Genomic DNA, 24,569 nt, shown 5'->3' with positions numbered 1-24,569 from the left:
ATAATAATAATAATAATAATAATAATAATAATAATAATAATAATAATAATAATAATAATAATAATAATAATAATAAATAGCCTGTGTAGCTCAGTAGAAGTGGTGTTTTCACTCCTCGACGCTAAATCGTCTGAGAATAAACTTAAATTCAGGTCTAGTCGCCGACTAGAGGAACTCTTTCTTTTTAACTTTTCGACCGGTTCCCGAGTTAGTCGATCTCTGACACGGGCAGGCGGATTTTTTCTCCTTCGGCCGTTTTGTCCCGTAAACTCAAGAAAATCGACTGTAGAACTTACACTATTTCAGACATGAAAAATACTGTGTTTAGGGACCATGAGATGGCTGCACTTATTGATCTTCCTCCTCACTACGGGCTGCTTAAGTTAGCCAATCAGATATAGCCTTGGGCCATCTATCTCTGATTGGCTACCAGTAAAGATTGAACTTGGATGGTGGGCGAGGCCGTTTTTTAATTTTTTTATTTTATTTTATTTTTTTATAATTATAATAATAATAATAATAATAATGTATTATTACATTATGAAGTTTATTCACACGCTTTTGCCTTTTGCCTCACAAGGTTTCAGATATTTCAGAAGGACAGGGAAAACGGTTAGCAGAGAGTGAATGTGAAATCTGCACTTTATTATTATTGTTATTATTTTATTTAACACGTTACCGCCCACCTGAAAGCACTTACACTACGTCTTTGAGGGATTGATTAGTCTATGCGTAAATTGAGATTCGATTACCAGATTGTAGATTGCTAATTATTAAAATTCGAAATATCATAACTTTATATCATCCAGTGGTGATTTTTTAATGTTATTAAAAATTAAATAACTGATAACTGTTACAATAAATAACTGATAATCTTTTTCATTTAATTAACATTGATTAAGAAAGTATTTTGGTCACTCGTTAAGGAAGTGAATCACTGATTACCATCTTTAAAATTAATCACCTCATTATACTTGCATTGATATATCCACACACACACACACACGCATAAAACCGTTTATCTTGACTTGATAGTGCTCCCACATGTAGGTGCGCCTATCGAGCTCCACGTGCCTAGATTATGTGTTGGATAACTTGCGCAAGAATAAATTTCATATTTTATCATCATCTTTTCCGGTAAACTTGTCAGTCTTTGGTAATTCTGTAAAGGTCAGGCATTCGAGCGTAGTATAAAGAGAGATAAAAGTGCACTACCGAAAAAAAAAAAAACCAAAAAAAAAAAAAGTCACCTAGGTTTACAGCAGCTATGTGTAAGTACGATAATAGTCCAATTATTGTGTAAAGTAAGGCACCATAATTATATAAAAAAAAACAACTAAATAAATAAGAAAGAAACTTTCTCATTTTTACGTTGTTCATTTTTTTCTTGCTTCAAAACTGAGTTACTTATTCATATATACTTGAAATTAAATTATTTCTTGAATGGTATAGAGTTACGTAAATAAAAGCGTACAGCAGCCTATCAAAATGTTCGTAGACTGATTCTTCCCTTGCCCATGGGAAACGTTAAATACTTCAGTTCTTTCTCCATGGGTAGATAAACGGTACAGTATAGAAGAAAAAAAAAATGTGATCACCAGATGATATTCTGGATTTTTATTACACTTTATTTATTTTTTTACCATAACAATGGCAGATGCCGAATTGCGTGCAAATGTAAAATTTTGTGTTAAACTTGGGAAATCACCTACTGAATGTTTCGAAATGATGAAAAAGGCTTATGGTGATACTACTCCATCGCGTGCAACTGTTTTTAAGTGGTTTAAACGTTTTAAGGAAGGACGGGAGAGCCTTCAAGATGATATTAGGATAGGCCGGCCTTCTACTTCTCGAAACAAAGCTAACGTAACAAAACTTATGGAGTTGGTGCATGCTGACAGACGACAGAGCATCCGTGAACTGTCATCCATGTTGAACATTTCATATGGAAGTTGTCAGGCCATGCTCACGGATGATTTAGGTATACGAAGTGTCTGCGCACGTTTCGTAACGAAAACTCTTAACATCGAACAAGAAACAAGAAGGGAGATGTGCCGTGAGTTCATCAGTTCTTCAACACATTTTAATTCAGGAATGAAATTTTGTTGCGCATATTAGTTTTCAAAGTTAGATTAATAGTTGTGAAATGATAATAATGAATAAGTTATTAACAATTCCAACAGTATATAAAGAAAATTTTAAAAAATATGAATTTCGTTTTTAAAATATACTTCATTGAGCTTTAGAAAGATTTCTAAGCATTTAAAAGAACGTTATTACACAAACTTTATTGATTAAAGAAAAATAATGAAAATCAATATATATATATAGAGAGAGAGAGAGAGATGCATGCATACTATCTACCAATAATTGTCTGGACATCCCTGTTATTTGAAGTTATGGAACATTACAGATTTGTTAATAACATAAAAACTGCTCTAGAGTTAGTAGGAAGCAGTATTTCATCATAGCAGTTGAAGACAAGTGGTATGGGAACACAATGTGAACTCAGCGACTTCAAGAGAGGTTTCATTGTGGGCTGTCGCATTGGTGGCATGTCCATACGTGCCATTGCCGCTCAACTGGAGCAGCCAAAATCAACGGTTGGTGATGTGATCAACAAATGGAGATGTTCTGGCATCATTAGTGCAGGAAAACACCCAGGGCAACTGCTGAAAATGACAGAGAGACAGGAAGATGTTAAAATGGGTGACATGCAAAAACCGACTACATTCGGCACACACCATGCGTGATGAGTTCCAGAGCACCAGTAACACCAACCATGGTGAGCACTAATACTGTACGAAAAGAACTCTATTTACTGGATTTCCACGGAAGAGCAACAGCACACAAGCTGAACATCACAACAACAAAGAAGGCAGCTCATCTGGCCTGGTGCAGAGAGCATGTGAACTGGACAATTGACCAGTGGAAAATGGTACTCTGGCACGATGAATCAAAGTTCACCTGTTTCCAGTCTGATGGCAGGGTATGGAGGCAGCCTGGTGAACACCACAGTGTGTTGTACCCACAGTAAAGTTGGTGGCGAAGGAGTAATGGTATGTGGTGCATTCAGCCGGTTTGGAGTGGGCCATTTGTCGTTGTCCATGGTTCCATGAAGGCAGCTCAGTACCTTGATATTCTGGATAATCAGGTGCTGCCTACACTGTGGAGGTTTATGGAATGGATCCATGTTATTATCAAGATGACAATGCCCCATGCCACAAAGCTGCAGCTGTTATGGAATGGTATGAACAGATGCCCTGCCTGCGCAGAGTCCTGACCTCAACCCCATTGAACACCTATGGGATGAATTGGAGTGACAGTTGAGGTCCAGAGCAGCATGTCTTCAGTCTGTCGCTGAACTGAGTGCTGCTTTGATGGAGAAATGGAAACAAATTTCACCTTTTGCAACCATTTGCTGCACATTGGTGGAAAACCTCCCTCAAAGGGTACACGGTGATCAAATCCAAAGGTGGACATACCCAATATTAGGGTTTGCTTCAGAGGCGTAGCTAGAGGGGGTGGGGGAAGTCCCCCCCAGATGGCACTTTGAACATTTTTGAACTATTGCAGTTAATTCTAAAATACAGTCTCGAGAACTCAGTTCCAACTATTGTAATACTACAACAAATTTTCCTCACAATTGCTGTAAATGTTGCTAGTTGTGAGAGGAGTTTTTCTAAATAAAATTGATTAAGAATTACCTACATTACTATGAAATAGACTTTGACAATGTTATCGACGATTTTGCTAATAGAAAAGCAAGAAAAATAACATTTTAGAATGTTGAAAATAAAGTTTTACTTCAAAAATAAACATAGTGTTTTAATTTATTTCCCTATACGTCGTTTTGACTTTTTGTAGTATTTTTGGTGTGTATTGAGAGGGGTGGCAAACTCAGGGACCGCCCCGGGCGGCAAAAGCTCTAGCTACACCATTGGTTTGCTTTCTAGTATCAATTGAAAATTACTAAAGTGTCTAGACAATTATTGGTAGATTGTGTGTGTATTTTTGCAGTGGGTGACAACTGTATTTCATGTCTCAAATGTGAAGTAGTTTGTATATCTATCCTTTGTTTGGAGTCCTGCATAGAAAAACTGCTGTTATGCTTGTAATGGCATAACTTCATATCACAAACAATGCTTGGAGAGGGGGGGGGGGTCCTTGTTTGGTTCTTTGAAGTACTTAAATCCTGCAAGATGTAAAGTGATCCACTGAAATCATATGGTAGGGAGGGGACTGCAAATTTTAGTTACACTGTGTGTGATTTCTGTGCCATGTATATAGGTGTGTGTGGGTGAGGGGGCTGTTTTTTAGGACTTCTAAGAAAGACATTAGCTGGTGTTTATCTTGTGAATCAATGTATTAATGGCCTGCTGTTGTGAACATCATCAGTCACACTGTCTGACTGTATCTGCCAAAAATCCTGAACCTGTTTATGAATTACAAAGTAAATTATTATTATTATATGGTATCTTCATGGAGTCCAGAGACTCATCATGGGATACCCAAAGTAACTATTATACACAAAACCTATCATACCTCTCCTTAAACTCATTCACTGTCAATTCTGGTAATCCATTCACCTCATTCACCACTCTCCATGCAAAAAAACAATTTTTTTTTTCAAGCTATTTCTTTTGTTTCTGTCACCTTCCTACCATGAACATTATTTAAAGTCATCCTACTGAAGTAATATTTCCTCTTACTTGCTACATAATGAAAAAAAAAAACTTTTTTTGGCTTTACTTTGACCTCTTAGCTAATTTTCTTTTATAATCTAATTTGATCTTTCTTACCATACTAGTTACTTTTCTTGCTTATGCATGCTGATCACGCTTTTTTTTATGTTCCCTTCACAATGTTTTCATTTTTTTTGTTGCAGTTCTTGCTTTATATCTCTGCTCATCCACTTAATCCCGTTTGGTTTTTCCTCCTGACTTTGTGGTATGCAGTCTGATACTGCTTCTCTCAAACAATCTTTGACCACTTCCCATGTACTGCTGACATTCTTTTCTTGTAGCTTCTCAAGCCATGGCACTGCTCCAAGATTACTCCTAAGTCTGTCATAATTACCAACTTTATAGTTCAACATAATTCCTTTCTTGATAGGGAATTTCACATGTTTTGAAATTCCCAGAACAAGACAGCATGGTCACTCTTCCCAATTGGAGGCAGAGTGTCAACTTTAGTTATGGATATATCTGCTGATGATATTACCAGATCCAACACTCTCAAACCCCTGGTCCTCTTTATAATGTGTTGTTTCAGGTAATTATCCCTCAGCAACCATATAAATTCCACTTCAATCTTGCCATGCCCTTTTCCTCCATCCAATCTCTGTCCCCATAGTTGAAGTCACTCATAATAATAATAAGCGAGTGGCCTACACTCCCTCTGTTAATTTGCCAATACATGTCATCAACATCTTCCTGTGTAGCAGCAACCAATAAAATATATTTTGTCTAGTTGGCCTCTGTCTCACACCAGACAGCCTCAAATGAACTATCTCCCCGACCTAAAATCCTCTTTACCTTCTAATTTTGTTGGTTGTAATTCTTCAGCTATCATCAGTAATACCCCACCTCCTGTCCCATTCCCTCTATCCTCCCTGAAAATACAATACCTTTTACATTCTATCCCTGTAACTATATCATTTTCTGTCAACAAGATACCTATAATTTTTGGCCAGGAGAGCTAACCATGCCAAAAACTCCTCCCTCTTATTCCTGATACTTCTGGCATTCATGTACATGCATTTCTTGTCCCACAAGGAATGTCATTACCAACCCATTTGAATCAGAAACCAGTTGGTTTCTGATTTGAAACACATTTGGCATTACATGATCATTTCTGTACATATGCTCATTTATCACATAGGTGGTCAGACACATGTTTGATTGCATCCCCCCCTAATAGCTATAGTTTCCCTGGTTTTGCACTTCCAAACTCTTACTAAACAACACTTTCTCCAAATATCTAATTCTATCCCTGGTTTTGCCAAATATTAAATCCCTGGTTTTGTACTTCCAAACTCTCACTAAACAACACTTTCTCCAAATATCTAATTCTAAAATCATTTAAATGTATTCTGTCAGGCATAGGCATGTATAAAAGTTCTTTTGTCCATCAAATTCACTCCCTATGTCAATATAAACTGCACACCATTCATCCTGCACAATCTTCTCATTGACTCATTAGGAATCATAATACTTCTCAACTCTGTCCTATCATGCTGAGGCAGCAGGCTTACCATTTTTACTTCCTTATTCTTCAATTTCACTGTTTCAACAAATTCTTTTATATCTTTTTCGAGTGCATATTTCTTCCCTTTCACATAATTTGTTCCTGCCATGACAATCATTTGTTTCACTTCTAACTTCTGAAAACTAACAGATTTTTCTTAACATCCTTGATTTTTGCACCTGGGAAACATACTTTTGTCACTTGCTGATTAATTATACCTCTTATCGAATCTCCAAATAATATCTTCTACTTATTTCCAGTTTCTTGCACTTTCATACTTTCCAAATTTACTTTTTCTTTCATTCTTCTGCCTGCTACCCACATGGCAGTTGTTTCTCTAGCCACTCCGACTCCCATTTTTTTCTGTGAAGGATGCAACATAAGTGTACTATTTCACTCCTTACCGTTGCTTCATCACCCATGTTACTTTCAGCCACTTCTTTCATGCTCTCATTCCACACACTGTCATTCACTACTTCTACATTATTGCTATGCACTACCTCCAGAACATTTTCGCTATCTTTCCTTACATTGTTAATATTGTCACTTCCTTTTCCCACTTGCCACATGACTCGCATTTCTTGTACTGCCATGGGAAACATTTACAACAAACTATCTCTCTTGCTTTCATACCATAACCTGTTCACTCTTTCGCAATGAATACATAGAATGTACGACTGTTTTACAAAAGCCCCCATGCCAAACTCGGCGAACAAGGAAGCCTTGGCCGCTATTTTCCTCAGATGCAAATTATATTGTCTTTTTTCAAAAGTGAGCAAACAGAAGTTTACATGTGAAGTAACATCATATCTAGTCTACTTATATCTGGAAGCAGCTTCCATGTATAAGTAGCCTAGTCATGAAGTGGATCATATCAGATGGCCCTAATATTCTATAATGCACAGCATCCTTCCTTTCAGATGTGTACATTGGCAAGCATTATGGGAAAGATCACTACCCAGACCAGTTTTGACTTTTATTGAGGTCTCATCAGTGGAAGCTAGAACCATAGTGATATGGAGGATTAAAATCAGTGGTAGAAATTCTGGTATATCCACATAGTAATAATAAATTAATAAATCAAGTTACTTCATGTGTGCAAACTTTGTGTATTCATTGGTAAAAGATAAAGAAAAGAATATAACTTCTTTATCCATGCATGAGCGAACAATTTATTTTATTACTGGGTATCTTTGGCAGGTAATATATTCAGGAACGTCAGAGTTGAGTTAATCTCATATGGTATAGTAACTTAAACAGAATGAGAAAGAAAAGATTAAAAAAATATGTCTTTGATGCTAGGATGGAGGAAAAAGGCCAAGAGGAAGACCATATATATATATATATATATATATATATATATATATGAAAGAATGATCATTAACTCAGTTAACATACATATTTTCATAAAGAATTGAATGACTAGAACCGAGATTTAAGTAAAGAGGTTTTAATATAAAAACACGACTAGTTTTGGCTTGTAACAGCCTTCATCAGGTGACATTATAAAAGAAAGAAAAAACACTAAAGCTTAAATAAACTATGAACATCATAGAGACTCTCTATACATAATTGACATTAAATCGTTGTGGTTGTATTTAAAGCAATACAACTCAACAATACAACTAACAAAAGCTTCTTTCGTTAGTTGTATTGTTGGGAAAGTGCGTGCTAGTAGCATCTCGTGAACGCCAGTACATGATTACAGCTGAATGACAATCTGGGAGGTTGCAGCTCAAGTTATTATTTAGATGAACAGGATCGAAGATGATTTCTCTAGATTTCACAATTTTTCTCTCTAGTTTCACTGCAACGGAAGATGTTAGTAGATTTTTCCCAGCAGACTCTGTGACTTTGGTTTTCATCATTAGGATTAACCGAGAAAAGGATATGACTAGATAATGCACTAGTTCGCTGTCTCTTGTAAGTAATGTCCCTCATGTGTTCTTCCATATGCAATTCGACAGATTTGTCTGTCTGCCCAAAATAAGGTCATCTTCTGGATGACCCAAATGAACTTCTTACAGAAATAAACCGTCTCAAAACATCTTTCGAAGTTAATGGAAGTTTTTCTTTCTTTTATAATGTCACCTGATGAAGGCTGTTACAAGCCGCAACTATTATATTTTAATTAATTTGATATTTTATATTAAATTTTAATATAAAAACACAGTTGTGTTTTTATATTAAAATCTTTTTACTTAAATCTCGGTTCTAGTCATTCAATTCTTTATAAAGTATATATATATATATATATATATATATATTCATTTATATCAGGTCATCCGAAAAGTAATGTTGTTTTTAGCATTAAGGTTTGAAAGGATATAGAAGATAAATCACTTGCTAATTGATTCAAATGAAGTATATATTCTCCATTTGAATCAATAACACTCTCTTCCAACATTGTGAAAGCTTTATAATGCCTTTTCTACAGAATTTAGGAGGTTTGGAGGCAAAGAAATTGCATAGGCTCAATTTCAGTGCCTCTAATGTATAATATTGTTTTTCATTAATGAAATGCTGCAAACTTTGAAATAAGTGGTAATCTAAAGGTGCTCAGGAGAATATGGAGGATGTGAAAGCTTTTACCAGCTGAATTCCTCCATCTTGGTACAGGTGATTCTTGCACTATGAGGGTGTGCGTTATCATGGTGAATACCCCCACTTGCCGAGCTTAGACACTATTCAAAGTTCTTGCAAATGGTGATGGATTATTGATGATGAATTAAGATCTTTTGCTGAATCTTCAATATCTGCATTGGCTTTTCTTGCAATAGTGGCTTCCAGCATATCATTATTGGGAGAGACAGGGCGCTCAGAGTGAGGGGAGGCTTTCAAACTAAAGTAACCTTGTCGAAATATTTGGAGCCATTGCACACTTTTGCACATTCAAAACATTATCGCCTTACACATTTTTTACAGTGTTAGCAGCATTGTTGCCTTTTTTGAACTCATAAAGCATGATGTGCCTAATGTGTTCTTCAGTGACCTCCATAGTAATAAAGGGTTATTTAAACAATAACTTATGTATGATGTTCTTGCAAGGTGGAATTCCTTAGAATGAGCCCACCTCAGCTTAGTGGTACTTATAAAGCTTTAAAAAGTTATGTTTAGACAAGCTGAGACACATTTGAACAAGTACAGTATAAAAAAATGGCACAACTTTTGGGATGACCTGATATATTACAGACACACAAGGTTGCAAATCCTATAGCATATCAGCACTATGGGGGGGAGGAGGTAAGTGGTCAAGGAGCAAGAAGGAACCTGTTAATATGTTTGAGCAACTGAAAGTTGTAGTCCTTAGAGAGAACTGTGTTGAAAGGCTGTTCAAAAACATTCAGGTAGAAGGAATGAAACAGGAGGATGACAAGTTAGTCTGATATGTTATTATTATTATTGTTATTATTATTCAGACCTCCATGAAGCCAAAAGACTCATCGTGGTAGGTCCTTCCTAAGAACATAAAGTCTGTCAAGATTCATCGAGGGGAGGTCCCCCCCCCCTTAAGAAACACAAAGTCTATCCTACCACTCCTTAAACTCATTGACCGTTCTCGCTCTCACCACTCCATCAGGCAGTGCATTCCACGGTTCAACCACCCTCCACACAAAGAAACCACTCCTCACCCTCTTGCTCCCAGTTTCCTTTCGTAACTTCCAGGGATGGCCTCTTGTAATCACTCCTTCCTGCTGTTCAACCAAGCAAAAGAACTCCCCAGTGTCAACCCTGTAACCACTTCTCAACAGTTTAAAAGTCATCATCCATCTTTGTATCCTTTCCACAGTTAATTTATCCCCTTCAAATCCTGAGGACCAAATCTGATTCTCATAATTGCAGAGGATTGCTGCAATTATGAGAAGGACACTGACCTACAGAGATAAAAGGGTTATCATTCTGTTGTATAAGTCTCTGATCAGACCACACTTAGAACAATAGTCTAAGTGTGGTCTGATCAGAGACTTATACAACAGAATGATAACCCTTTTATCTCTGTAGGTCAGTGTCCTTCTCATAATTGCAGCAATCCTCTGTGTTACCTTCATCACCTTTGCAATATGTCCCCTAAATTTCAGGTTTCTATCAATCATCAACCCCAGATCTCTTGTCTTCCCTACTTCCTCCAGTATAACTCCTCCCATAGAGAATGCAGTATCCCATCGATGTTTTCCAAACCTCAAGACCTTACATTTTGCTGCATTAAACTGAGACCCCCATTCATTTGCCCATCTATCTAGCTTATTCAAATCCTCTTGCAGGGCTACCACATCTGCACTATTACTAATAATCCTTCCCAGCTTTGCATCATCCTCAAACAACTGAATATCCCCTTAATAGTCTCGCGTATTGTGACAAACAGTGTTTTTGTGCTCTGAAGATGCTGGTTATAATACCAGCGAAATATCAGCATCAAGTTAATAAATTAATTATTTACTTAGTTTCTGTGTTCTATTATACCGTTAAAATAATAAACAACATGTTCGACGAACACATAAGTCTGTCCACACGTTTATGAATATCCCCTTGCAGTCCACTGGCAATGTCATTGATATAAAGGTTAAACAATATAGGTCCTAGTACTGAGCCCTGTGGGACCCCACTTGTAACCCTCTGCCTCCTTGAAACTGCTCCACCATACACAACTCTCTGATACCTATCAGACAGCCAATCCTGAATCCAGTTGACCAATCTGACATCCAGACCCATGTGCTGCAACTTAAATATCAGCTTATCATGTGGCACTCTGTCAAATGCCTTCGTTAAGTCTAAGAAAATTGCAGTATATGCCTTTCCCTCATCTAATATTCTTGTAACTTTATTATAAAAGGCTAGCATATTGCTAAAACAAGAGCGCCCTTTCACAAATCTATGTTGACTCTCACAGATAACATTACCCTCACTGCCCAGTGCTGTATACGGTCCCTCACTACTTTCTCCAAGATCTTAACAACTACTGATGACACACAGACTGGCCTATAATTAGACACTTCCAGTCTGTTACCACCCTTATGCAATGGCACTATCTTACCTTCCTTCCATTCCCTGGGCACCTTTCACAGCCAGACTTTCATTGAAAAGCCAGGTTAAAGGCACTGTTAGTTCCCTAGCACATTCTCTCAAGACTTGGGGTGAAATACCATCCAGTCCCAAAGCTTTACTGACATCCAGAGTACTCAGTATCTGAAATACACTCTCTCTCCTCCTGTACCTCTAAACCTCGAACCAGCCCTATCCCTCTAGCATTAAAACTGACGCCTCTAGGATGAAATACTCCAATAAAGTGTTCATTGAACAATTCCACTATGTCCTCTGCATCAGTCACTTTATTCCCATTTTTATCCCACAATATCATTCTTTCAGAGTCATTTCTCCTCTTACTGGCCACATAGCTAAAAAATTCCGTAGGATTTTCTTTGGATCTTAGGGCCAATCTCCTCTCATATTCCAGTTTTGCTTTCCTTATGTTTGGAGCTAGACAGTGAATAGATGTTCACTACCAGTAGCACTTTGTGTGTTTATGAGCTAGAAAGGAAAAAGTGCAGGAATAGTGTTAGCAAGTTAGTCAAACAGCAGCCATGAAAGTACCTATAGAAGAGGCATAAAACAGAAACATTATTTCTATGAGATAATGACTGGAGTGGATACACAAGAAAAAGGTCACCAATGAACTCAAACATCCCAAAAATTTTGGATGGCATCAAGGATTTTTTTTTAAAATTTCATTATCTGTCAGAATCCCAATGCTGTCAGATCTTATATTTTGGTCTTCAAAGGCCCTTCTAACTGCATCAATCCATTTATATCTTGGTCATGCAAAGCACATCTCCTTGTGCTTTGCATCACCAGACCTCACTGATGTCTGGCTCCCAATGATGAGACCTCAATAAAGGTCCAAACCTGTCTGGGTAGTGACCCTTCCCTTAATGCATAGCATTATACATGTCCACAAGGAGATGTGCTTTGCATGATTGGGATACTAAGGTAAGTGATAAGAAGTTATACCACTTTTGCCACAAGTTGCCCCAGTCCTGAAAATACTTCAGGGGCAAACTTTGTTTGTTTACACTTGGATAAAAGATTAAACCAAATATATAATTGGTAGCATACCAAGTGAAAAAAATTCCATCAACTTAATTTGGGTTCTTTTGAGATCACTGTTCTTTTCATCTCTCTTTCTTTCTTTCTTTCTTTCTTTCTTTTTTCTTTTCTTTTTTTTTTTTTGAGTTCATGAGGAGAATTTTAGATAAAGGTGAGGAAGAATGGAATGAAAGATGGCTGTGTGTGAGAGATAATGAATGATTTAAGCAGGGGCAACTCGTGCATAGGCACTGCGGAACTGCATCACCCCCAATTTTTCTCGATATATAAATATATTTAAATTAAGGGAATAATAAATCCCTCATTATTTTAAAGCCAGATATGAAACTTGGAGATTGAAATCTAAGAGTTTTATGCCAAAGAACTATCGGCGAGTCCAAGTGTAAGTCATCACTTAGGTAGTACAACACTATGGCAACTCGTGTCAAAGGCAGAGTTTGTGCCAGTAGTAGAGTGTTCATAGTGCTTATCATGTTTACTCTTTAAATATTTGGACGTTACAATTAAAGGATTTAATTGCAATGTCCAAAAATTGTAAATCCATTCCTTTAATTACAATTAAAGGAATGGATTTTATTTTAAAATAATTTTGAATTATATTAAACTATATAATTTTATCGATAATAAACAATATTTTTTCATGAAACAAAACAAGAAGAATATATATTTTTTTTAAGTAATTTTGAATTATACCAAACTGTATAATTTTATCGATAATAAACAATATTTTTTCATGTTTAATTTTTTAAAAAAAATTTTACCATAATTTTGATATTTTATCCAAACACGTATATGTGTTACAGGCAAAGTGTGAAAGGCAGGCATTCTATAGAATGCCTGGGCGTTTTTTGGCAAAGTATGAAATGTCTGTTTTTTTTAATCTTTTACATACTTTCCCTAGGTATTGTATAGAATACCTAGGCATTGCATAGAATGACAAATACTATTTCTGCTATATTTTCATTTTGAAGTTTTAAATTTTGCCACCATGGGGAGGTTAGGTTAGGTTAGGTTGGGTGTTATGAGGATTGTTATGAGTGTGACAGACGATGGTTTTTACCGACTTGGAACTGCTGAAGGAATTTTAAACCACCTCTCTGCCAGATCACAATTCACTTTATGTCTCGAGGACTTACTGAGAGTTGGAGACGTTCTGGAATGGCATTTTGAAGTGCACTTAACTGCCTTTTTCATACAAAAGCACTTCAAATTTTGGCACTTAGTCTTGTAAGTAACCCCATGAACCCTTGGCCGCTACCCCTGGACTGAGCAGAAGCAGCTGACTGGAGAGCTATTTTGTGGTCAGGAACGTCTCCAACTCTCAGTAAGTCCTTTGTCTCAAGGACTTACTGAGTGAATTGAATTGTGATCTGGCACAGAGTTGGTTTAAAATTCCTTCAGCAGTTCTAAGTCGGTAAAAACCATCGTCTGGCACACTCATAACAACTGCCAGCACCTAACCTAACCTCCCCATGTCAGCAAAATTTAAAACTTCAAAATGAAAATATAGTTGCAGTAGTATTTGTCATTCTATATAATGCCTCGGTATTCTATACAGTGCCTAGGGAAAGTATATAAATATTAAAAAAAAACAGACATTTCATACTTTGCCAAATAACGCCTAGGCATTCTATAGAATGCCTGCTTTTCACACTTTGCCGGTAACATATATACACTGTACTTATAGTGTGTATGTATATTTTGAAAGTTGCAGCACCCCATGATTTCAAGGCATGAGCTGCCACTGGATTTAAGAGATTCCGTTATTAGAGATATGATGAATGAGTTTGACAGGCTTTGTTTTCTTGGAGGTAGAATGAACCAGGTGATTGAGGCATTGCTTGGTATCTTTAACATTGGATATGTATGTAAGCAAGAGATTTGGTAGTGGTAGCAGAAATGAATGATTTCGTGGGAATGAAGAGAATATGAGAATGGAGGTTAGAAGGTTGTTGAGGAGAGTAAAAGATAGCCATGTGGTAAGATAGACACTTAACTCAACAGTGATGAGTAGAAACAGTGAACAAAGATTTCAGAGTATATCAGTAGAGCTGTATTGAGGGGAAAGAAATGTTGGATGAATAAGAGAGGCAAATGGAACTGCATAAGAGTGATGGACTGCATTTGAATTGGTTTTGTGGGAGTCATGTGGAGAGGCCATTTGTAGAAAGGAGAGTAATGATTGTGGTGAATAGTAGATCTGAGGAAGTAAGCATTATGTGGAAGAGCATGTGAGAGTAGAGTAAGAAAAATTGAAGGAGTGAGTGGAGAGTCAAGTGGTGTGAATGAGCAGAATAAGAGAACTAGAATGCAAGACGGAAATAAGGGAGAGTGGATAGTTTCACTGGAAGTAGTAGTGAACATAACATAGCAGACAGCAAAGTTATGAGATTGCTCTGAATGTAAGGGGAGCATTTGAATCTAGAGAGGAATGGCAAAAAATCACATCTGGGAAGTATCATCATTAGGACTGTTATAGACCAAGGAATAAACTACTGTGTTTGTTTACAAACTGTTGTCGGAAGTATCAGAAATAAAGGAAATGAAATTGTTCCATTGTTCAAGCTTGTTTGCCTCAGAATAGTTTGAATAAGTGAAACATGGCTAGATGAGGACAACATCGTGACAGAGAATAGAGATGGAGGGGAGTTTTTTGTGAAGATAGAAAGAGCAGGAAGGGTAGGGGAGGTGCTGTTGATAGCAAAGGAGTTATTCCCAGGATAAATATTTAGTTGACTGTTGCCATAGACCATGGCAATGTAGAGAGTAGTGACAAGAAAATGAATATACAAATTAGCATACCTGTTAAGAAAAGAGTAATCATTGAGTGATTTTAATTATGGTCATATAGGTTGGAATGAAGATATGGCATCTGCAGGCAAACAGAATGAATTTCTCAAGTTTTTGATGGAAAGTAAAGAAAAGGAAAGTAGTGAGTGGTGAATAGTAGATCTAAGAAAGTAAGTGATATGTGGAAGAGCATGAGAGTAGAGTAGAGTAATAAAGATTGAAGGAGTGTTTGTGAATGGCAAGTCAAGTGGTGTGAATTAGACAGTATATAATCCCAGACCCTTGTGAGGATCAAGGGTTTGGATTTAATCATCATATCCAAAGATTTTATTATAAATGAGATGTCCAATCTCCCTCTAGTTGGTGAGAGTGACTATGAAGTGATTACCTCAGTGGTGGCCAGTCATATGAGGATTTTTGTGAGAAAAGTTTATATGTTGAACTACAAGGCTGTAGATTGTGAAAAGCTCAGGAGACTGTATAAGGAATGCAGAATTGGGTCAAATAGAAATATCAGTGCTGCTTAGGTGCTACTCAAGAACTATCTAGCAAAAGCAATGTCTGGATGTATTTCAAGGGTTAGGAGGTTATATAAGGTAAGTGTGAAATGAATGAATGAATATGTTAAGCATACAATCTGGAAGAAGGTAGCATAAGATGGGGGGGGGTAGTAATCATTTGCATGAGGAGTACAAAGGGCAGATGAAAAAGGAGACTCTCTTGGTAATGAATGCAAAATGGCAGTGTTGCAAAGTGTAAGATTTTAAAATGCAGAAACCAAAGATGGAATGTAGAGTGTACAATTGGTAGGGATGTCTTAAAGGAGGTGATGGTGGATAAGGACCTAAAATTTAATGGACACCTTGCTAAAACTGTGAAGGCAACCCAACAAAGGTTTCATTGAACCTTGATTAGGCCACATGTAGATTATTGTGCACAGATTTAGTTGTCTGGTTTTCAAAAGGATATATAAATATAGGAAAGGGTCCAGATATTATGGACTAAGGTGTTTACTGGTCTCTTGAATGTTGAATACGAAGAAATTGAGGCAATTTTGCAATGCAGCTTGCAAAACCTAGTAGATGGAAGGGAAGGGGGCGGTATATATATGATTGAGACATAATCTGGTAATGGGTTTTTTTTTTCAGATTAATTGTGATGACTATAAATTAAAGATACCAAGAAATTATATTCTTGGTTTAATCCTTTATCCAAGTGTAAGCAAAGAAGTTTGCGCCTGAACTATTTTCAGGACTGGGACAACTCGTATAAAAAAGCTAATGGGTTCAAGGAGTGGTATGATAAACTTTGTATTTCCTAAAAATGACCTCCCACGATGAGTCTTTTGACTCCATGGAGGCCTGGATAATAATAATGATAATAATAATAATAATGATTTCAGATCACTTGCTTTAGTATCCCATAATGCAAAGCACATCTCCTTGCAGACGTGAAGGCAATCTCTTCCCTTATATGCATTATGCGAAGGGTCACTACCCAGACATTCTCATTCTTCCTTCCTTTTCTATACATTAAGGGATCTTGCTGATATTTCTTTGCTTACATTATATTTTATTGTCTTTTTTTATATTTTTATGTTTAACTTTCAGAAAATGCTAGCTTCATTACTAGGGAATATTTGAAACAATTCAAAAATTTTTGTAAATAATTATATTTTATTTTATTATATTTAGTGGGGTACATTATTATTATTATTATTATTCAGGCCTCCATGGAATTGAAAGACTCATCGTGGGAGGTCCTTCCTAAGAACATAAAGTCTGTCAAGACTCATTGAGGCGGAGGTCCCCTCTAAGAAACACAAAGTCTATCATACCACTCCTTAAACTCATTGACCGTTCTCGCTCTCACCACTCCATCAGGCAATGCATTCCATGGTTCAACCACCCTCTACGCAAAGAAACCACTCCTCACCCTCTTGCTCACAGTTTCCTTTCGTAACTTCCAGGGATGGCCTCTTGTCATCACTCCTTCCCGCTGTTCAACATTATGGAAAATTATGGAGACAACTACCATGTTAGAGCAAAACTTTAGTTTAATATAAACCAAAATGAACACTCGACATTTCGACCTTCATATCAAGGTCATCATCTGGAGCATACACATATATATACAGAGAAACAAGCTGCACTACAATCTACATGGTTTGCTAAAGTTACTGACCAACCGTTACAACAATTATTGGCCTGACCTCTGGTGAAAAATAAATAAAATAAAATAACACCTTTACTACATCAAGGCTAGTCCTATTATTATTATTATCTATTAGGTTACAAAATTAAATTGGTACCTGGAGAAACATGTTGCTCTCCAGCCCAATTCTTCAAATAAATCTGGTGCATCTACATCAGATGTTGTAAAATATCTTGTTGCCCTAATATGGCACCTACTGCAATACAGCTGAACGAGCATCCTTAATTAAGCGGTGCCATGAGGCAGGCTGCCTCTATGATACACCCTGTCAACAGTAATGTTAACAGTAATGTTTTAAGCTTTTTTTCATGTGCAAGGTATATGCGAAACTTTTTAATTTCTTTTTTCGAAAAGTAAAATCAGGGGTGCGAGTTATATTCGAGTAATTTACAAGACTTGAGATATGTAATGAACAATCCTTCACGAATAAATAGTGAGAGATGAAAGCAGGGTGCAAAACAGACAGCAGTAGCAGGTTATTAAGACGTGCATATGATTGGTGCGGTATTAACAAAAAGATCACACACCCAAAAAATAAAAGCAAGTTGGCAATTAAGTTGGAATGCTAACTCTCTTCAACTGAATTCCATAATATGTGAAACTGCCCTAACAACATTCACTATATATATATATATATTTCTTAGTTTTAACATGTTTACGAATTTTAACATGTTTAGTTGAATTTTCTTGCTGCTTTGCAGTGGGTGGACTCGCACACATCCAACAAAAATAACAATAGTTTTTAGTTAGATACTGTGTTTGCCAGTACAACATATGGTTTTGCTTGAGTCTATACACCATAGTTTCTGTATGAGGGGACATGTGATTCATTAATTAGTGTCATTTTTATCCTAGTTGTCTCTAATTGCACTATTTGTTGAGAAATATATTACACAGACTTCTCGTACCTTATTCACTGACATAATAAAAGTACTTCTTGCCTCTGCAGTATAGTGGATGTTGGGGAAGACATGTTGTTTACCGTGGGGAGCAAGTTACTATTGTCCCAACATGAATGTTTTAAGCTTTTTTTCATGTGCAAGGTATATGCAAAACTTTTTAATTTCTTTTTTCGAAAAGTAAAATCAGAGGTGCGAGTTATATTCGAGTAAGTATGGTATTTCAACTATGGATAAGTACATTGGTACCTTCTTTAAACGGAAAAATAGCTTGGAGACAGTGATAATACAAAACGAGTTTGTAATGATAGTTTGTGTGTAGTTTCTGAAGAGAAAAAGGTCTGTAACGAATCTATAGAAACACAGAATTCCCATTAGTTGCAATGTGATAATATTAATATGTTGAACAAAAGGAAAGATTTGCTGACTTGCTGGACACTCGACCAGTGGATTGCATTCAAAGGTAAATACAGTTGGTTATTTTGTAAGGACAGTGGTTTGTGGTGTATAACATGTTCAGGGGTACAGACCCTAGGCACAAGTTCTTCACGTCAGGGTATTCAATTAGCATCAGAGTGGATAAATGGATTAACACGTATTAAAGGGGAAGGGTCTAAACAAACTCCACCGAAATAAATAAATAAAATTTTAAAAAATGTTGCAGCCTCACATTTATGATCCTTGCTTTAAGGCCTTGGAGCTTATTCGTTTAGAATTTAAGCACTGATGACAAATGATATCAGTTCTAAAGCTGGTACAAGAACTAAAGGGAATCTGCAATTTTTGTATACTAATGCAAGAAGCATTCGAAATAAGAGGGAAGAATTTTTGGCATTAGTCAGTGCAATCTCACCAAAAGTTGTAGGCATTAATGAAACTTGGCTGTCAGCAGAAGATGTGGCTACTGGAATTGAATGTGATGGGTACAGTATTTTCAGGGAGGATAGAGAAGATAGAATGTGTGTGTGGGGGGGTAGTACTGTTGATGATAGCTGATGAGTTGCAGCCAAAGAAAGTAGTATATCAAGAGGATAGATGTGAATTATTAAAGTTCATTTGAGGTGGTCTGGTGTGAAATAGTAACCAATGCAATCAAATATACAGTTGGTTGCTGCTATAGGCCAGGGGGGGGGTACAGGTGGTGATATTGAATTCATGCATCAGCAAATTAGTGCAATGAGTGCAGGGTTAGTGATTATTATGGGGATTTTAATTATGTGATATCAATTGGAAGGAGGAAATATCACGTGGCAAAAAGAATATGGAATTCATACATCTTCTAAGAGATAATTACTTGAAACAGCACATAACTGAAGGGACATGTGGTGTGAGAGTGTTGGATCTGGTCATTGGATCAGTGGACATATGCATAAGTAAGGTGTCCTCGTTACCTCCAACTGGTGAGAGCAATCATGTGGTATTGACTTGGGAGGGTGCAAAATTTGTGGCTTTCTCTCTTAAGAAGGGATATATACAGAACTACAAGTTAGGTAATTATAACAAGCTTCGGAGTGAGCTTACAATCGTCCCATGGCAGATCATATTGCAGGGGAAAGATGTTAACAGTGCATGGGATAAAATCAGCAGATATCTGAGGAAGGCAATATCAGAATATCCTCATGGTCAGGAAGACAAAGTAGGCGTTAGATGGATGAGTAGTAGTATGAGGCTTGATCTGCAAAAAAAAAGAAAATGTTATGGAGAATTTACAAGGAGAAAGGTGATCAGTACACCCATGAGTAGTACAGGGCTCAAGCTAGGAAAGTTATAGCATAGTAAGAAAAACTAATGAGAAGACCTTAGCCAAGGAGATCAGGGGTAATCCCAAAGAGTTCTTCAGCTATGTGGTAAGTAAAAGGAAGAATGACTTCGGAAGGATAACTTTAGTGGGTACTGATGGTATTGAGATGACCAATTCAGATGTAATTACAGACCAATCACCATCTCGGGAGTTGTGGTAAAAGTATTGGAAAAGTTGGTTAAAGACAGAATTCAAGAACGGGTGGATCAGAATATGATACTCTATAAGGACCAACATGGTTTTGTTAAAGGTCGATCCTGCCTTAGCAATTTATTAACTTTTTATAATAGAATGACATCTGAGTTGGATAAAGGAAATGGTACTTCTTGATTTTGTTAAGGCTTTTGACAGGATACCCCATAGAACACTGTTACGCAAATTGGAGCAGATGGGAATGGATATTAAATTGGTGATATGGATAGGAGAATGGCTCAGGGAGAGATACCATAAGGTGGTGTATGGAGGAGCCGAGTCCAGAATGAGGCAGGTGACCAGTGGTGTGCCTCAGGGCTCTGTGCTTGGGCCAGTGTTGTTTAATTTGTATATAAATGATATAGGAAACGGCTTAAAGGGAGATATTCAGTTGTTTGCTGATGATGCAAAGTTGTGTAGTGCAATAAAAAATCAAGCTGATGTTGAAAGTTTGCAGGAGGATTTAAATAAGCTGGTAAAATGGGTAAAAGAAAATGGATGTCAGTTCAATGTGGAAAAGTGTAAAGTTATGCATTTTGGAATTAAAAGATTACCAGCTGTGTACTACATTGATGGAACGGTACTTCAAGAGATTGATGAGGCTAGGAACTTGGGGGTGTTGGTGGATAGGGAGATGAAGGTCAGAGGACACATTGCTAAGGTGTCCAAGATTGCACATAGGATTACTTTGTTATCGAAGAACACACTAACATCCAGAGATAAAGAAGTTATTATTCCCCTTTATAAAGCATTGATACTTCCACATTTGGATTACTGTGCTCGAGTCTGGTCACCTGGATTCTTTGGAGATGAGGAGGTTGTGGAGAGGGTTCAGAGGCGAGTGACTAAGTTGGTGAGTGATGTAAAAAATGCTTCCTACATTGATAGATTGAGAGCTTGTGGACTGCAGAGGTTGGTTGATAGATGCAGAAGAGGGGATATGATAGAAACATTTAAATTACTAAAAGGTTTTTATAAGATTGATGCAGGGGAAATATTTCAGCTGTGTGATAGTGATGGAAGAACAAGAGGTCATCCCTGGAAATTAAGGAAAGGTGTGGTTAACAAGGGTGTGAGAATGAGGTTTTTCGCCTGGAGGGTGGTAAATGAGTGGAATGCATTTTCTGACTCAGTTGTGAGTTCTTCGTCTGTAAATGAATTCAAGAAGAGATATGATAGATACTGTTTTGATAGTTTAGGTCTCCCGTGATGAGTCTACTGACTCCATGGAGATACCCGTAATAATATCAAACAGGAACTGCAGGTAAAAAAGAGGTTATGGAAGATATAAGGAGAGGGTGGAGAGCAGGTGCATGAAGAATATAAGACTCAAGCCAGGAGAGTGACTCGTATGGTGAGGAAGGCAAAACTGGAATATGAGAAGAGATTGGCACTATGATCCAAAGGAAATCCTAGGGAATTTTTTAGCTATGTGGCCAGTAGGAGGAGAAATAATTGTGAAATCATTTTATCCCACAATGTCATTCATTGTGGGATCAAAATGGGAATAAATCCTGGAGATTTTAATATTAGAGGGATAGGCCAAGTTTGAGGTTTAGAGCTTCAAAAGGAAAGTGTGTTACAAATACTGAGTACTCTGGATGTCAGTAAAGCTGTGAGACTGGATGGTATTTCACCATGGGTTTTGAGAGAATGTGCTAAAGAACTGACAGCTCCGTTGACCTGGTTTTTCAATGAAAGTCTGGCTATGGGAAAGGTACGCAAGGAATGGAAGGAAGGTAAGATAGTGCCACTGCATAAGGGCAGTAGCAGACTGGAAGTGTCTAATTATAGGCCAGTTTGTGTTTCATCACTAGTTAAGATCTTGGGAAATTAGTGAGGGACCATATACAGTGTTGGGCAGATGAGGGTAATGTTATCTGTGAGAATCAACATAGATTTGTTAAGGGGTGCTCTTGCTTTAGTGATATGATTGCCTTTTATAATAAAGTGACAAGAGTAGTTGATGAGGGAAAGGCATATACTGCAATTTTTTTGGATTTTGCAAAGATATTTGACAGGTTGCCACATGATAAGCTGATATTTAAGTTGCAGCACAGGGTTTAGATGTCGGGTTAGTCAACCGGATTCAGGATGGGCTGTCTGATAGGTATCAGAGAGTTGTGTTTGGTGGGGCACTATCAAGGAGACAGAAGGTTAAAAGTGGGATTCCAGAGGGCTTAGTACTGGGACCTGTATTGTTTAAACGTTATATCAATGACATTGTTAATGGATTGCATGGGGATATTCAGTTGTTTGCAGATGATGCGAGTCTGGGAAGGGTTATTAGTAATAGTGCAAATGTGGCAGCCCCCGCAAGAGGATTTGGATAAACTAGACAGATGGGCAAATGAATGGGGGGAGTGTCGTTTTAATGCAGCAAAATGTAAAATCTTGAAGTTTGGGATACATCGATGGGAGGCTGCATACTCAATTGGAGTTTGCAGCATCCAATTGGAGTATGTACTGGATGAAGTAGGGAAGACAAGAGATCAGGGGGTGATGATTGATGGAAAACTGAAATTCAGGGAGCATATTGCAAAGGTGGTGAAGGTAACCCAGAGGATTGCTGCAATACTGAGAAGGACACTGACCTGCAGAGATAAAAGAGTTATCGTTCTGTTATATAAGACCCTGATCAGACCACACTTAGACTATTGTTCTCAAATTTGATCCCCAGGATTTGAAGGGGAATGAATTAACTGTAGAAAGGGTACAGAGGCAGATAATAAAGATGTCTTTGATGAAGCTGGTTTCATGACTGTACAATGTTTGTTATGAGGATAAGCTGAGGGAATGTAGACTGCAGAGTTTGGTGGATAGAAGAAGGAGAGGTGATATGATCGAGACTTAAACTATTACGAGGTAGTTACAGGGTTGACGCTGGGAAGTTCTTTCACTTAGTGGAACAGTTGGAAGGAGCAATGAGAAAGGACTATCTCTAGAAGTTACAAAAGGAAGCTGTGAGCAAGATGGTGAGGAGTGGTTTCTTTATTTGGAGGGTGGTTGAGCTGTGGAATGCATTGCCTGATAGAGTGGTGAGAGCAAGAATGGTTCAATGAGTTCAAGGAGTGGCATGATAGACTGTGTTTCCTAGGAAGGACCTCCCACGATGCGTCTCTTGACTCCATGGAGGCCTGAATAATAATAATGATAATAAAATAATAATAATTTATAGTGAAGTCAGATTAAATATGGAATAGACAACAGAATTAGCAAAGTTGATGTGGTAGGAAGTCGATCGAATAAATTTATATGGAATAAGAAAGAAATTAATCAAAATACTAAACTAGCTGTATGCACGACAGTGTATTTAAACCAATTTTAACTTCCATATCTGAGAGCTAGTTTAGAAATAAAACATTTGATCAAAGACTGGAGACAATAGACATGAAGGTTGTTTCAATAATGAAATACTGTGAGTTGGCATAATCAAAGGAAATATAAAAACAAAGAAAAATTTATGTGAAAAAATTTTATTAATTTAGAATTTTCACCTAAGTGTCATAAGATCAGTACAGGATCACAGAATGCAAATAAACAATAACAGATAATTCTATAAAGCACCACCTGAGCAGCTAATGTAAGGAAATTATTGTTCATAGAACATTGAAATTAAGTTAGGAAGTTATTGATCTTATTTAGTTATCTTACATCTAGTACATTCATGAGGGTACATATCAGAAATTTGATGATGATAAGGCATTGAGTTATTCACTTTTATGAAATAGTTATATAGTAAATCATAATCTAATATTCTGAATTTATTAGAATATCAGTGGTTTTCAATAGAATGCATATTTTTTCAAAAAATGAATTGCACTGTAAAGCAAGCATCGGCCCTAATTGCAGCCGTCACCTTTGATTAAGAGACAAACATAAATACTTATCTCTCTATTAAACATTATTCAGTTAGTTGATCTAGCAATAGCATATAAAGTAGAATCTGTAATTTTTTTTTTTTTTTTTTGTCTATTTCTAATTTGAAGCATCCAAACATTGTCATGGTGATGGAAAGCATGGTCCTGGATATCCCTCTCCATTAGATGCAATGAAAGGTCCCAAGGAAAAGATTATATATGTTACATGTATTGTTCCTGACTGGGAAAAAAGTCATAGATCAGATTATTTGGCCACTGTTGATGTTGATCCCGAGTCGCCCACTTTTTCTAAGGTTTGGCAACTATATTTGAGATATGTTTAGATTTTTTTTTTTCAAAGAATATTAACTTGTATTTTTTTTTATATAGTTTTTGTATTTTGATCAAAGGATTTCAATTACTAGGATTTGTCTGTTTATGTTTACGTGCAGAAAACATAGA

The 24,569-nt window shown here is 36.9% G+C and overlaps 1 protein-coding gene across 1 annotated transcript in view; it reads left to right on the top strand.

Annotated features, from left to right (window-relative positions):
* The first annotated feature begins 1,071 nt into the window (after positions 1 to 1,071).
* Positions 1,072 to 24,569, top strand: part of LOC150094173 (methanethiol oxidase) — a 200,585-nt gene continuing 177,087 nt past the window's right edge. The window contains exons 1-2 of the mRNA XM_090411743.1: positions 1,072 to 1,271; positions 24,237 to 24,421. Of these exons, the coding sequence (XP_090267869.1) occupies positions 1,268 to 1,271; positions 24,237 to 24,421 (189 nt within the window). The 5' untranslated portion in view covers positions 1,072 to 1,267. The remainder of the gene's footprint in view (positions 1,272 to 24,236; positions 24,422 to 24,569) is intronic.

The sequence above is a fragment of the Typopeltis vanoorti genome, chromosome 22 (assembly GCF_054136105.1).
Source record: "Typopeltis vanoorti isolate ZY-2024b chromosome 22, IOZ_Tvanoo_1.0, whole genome shotgun sequence".
NCBI lineage: Eukaryota > Metazoa > Arthropoda > Arachnida > Uropygi > Thelyphonidae > Typopeltis > Typopeltis vanoorti.
Note: the sequence above shows the minus strand (reverse complement) of the source record. Positions and strands in the feature narration are given on the sequence as shown.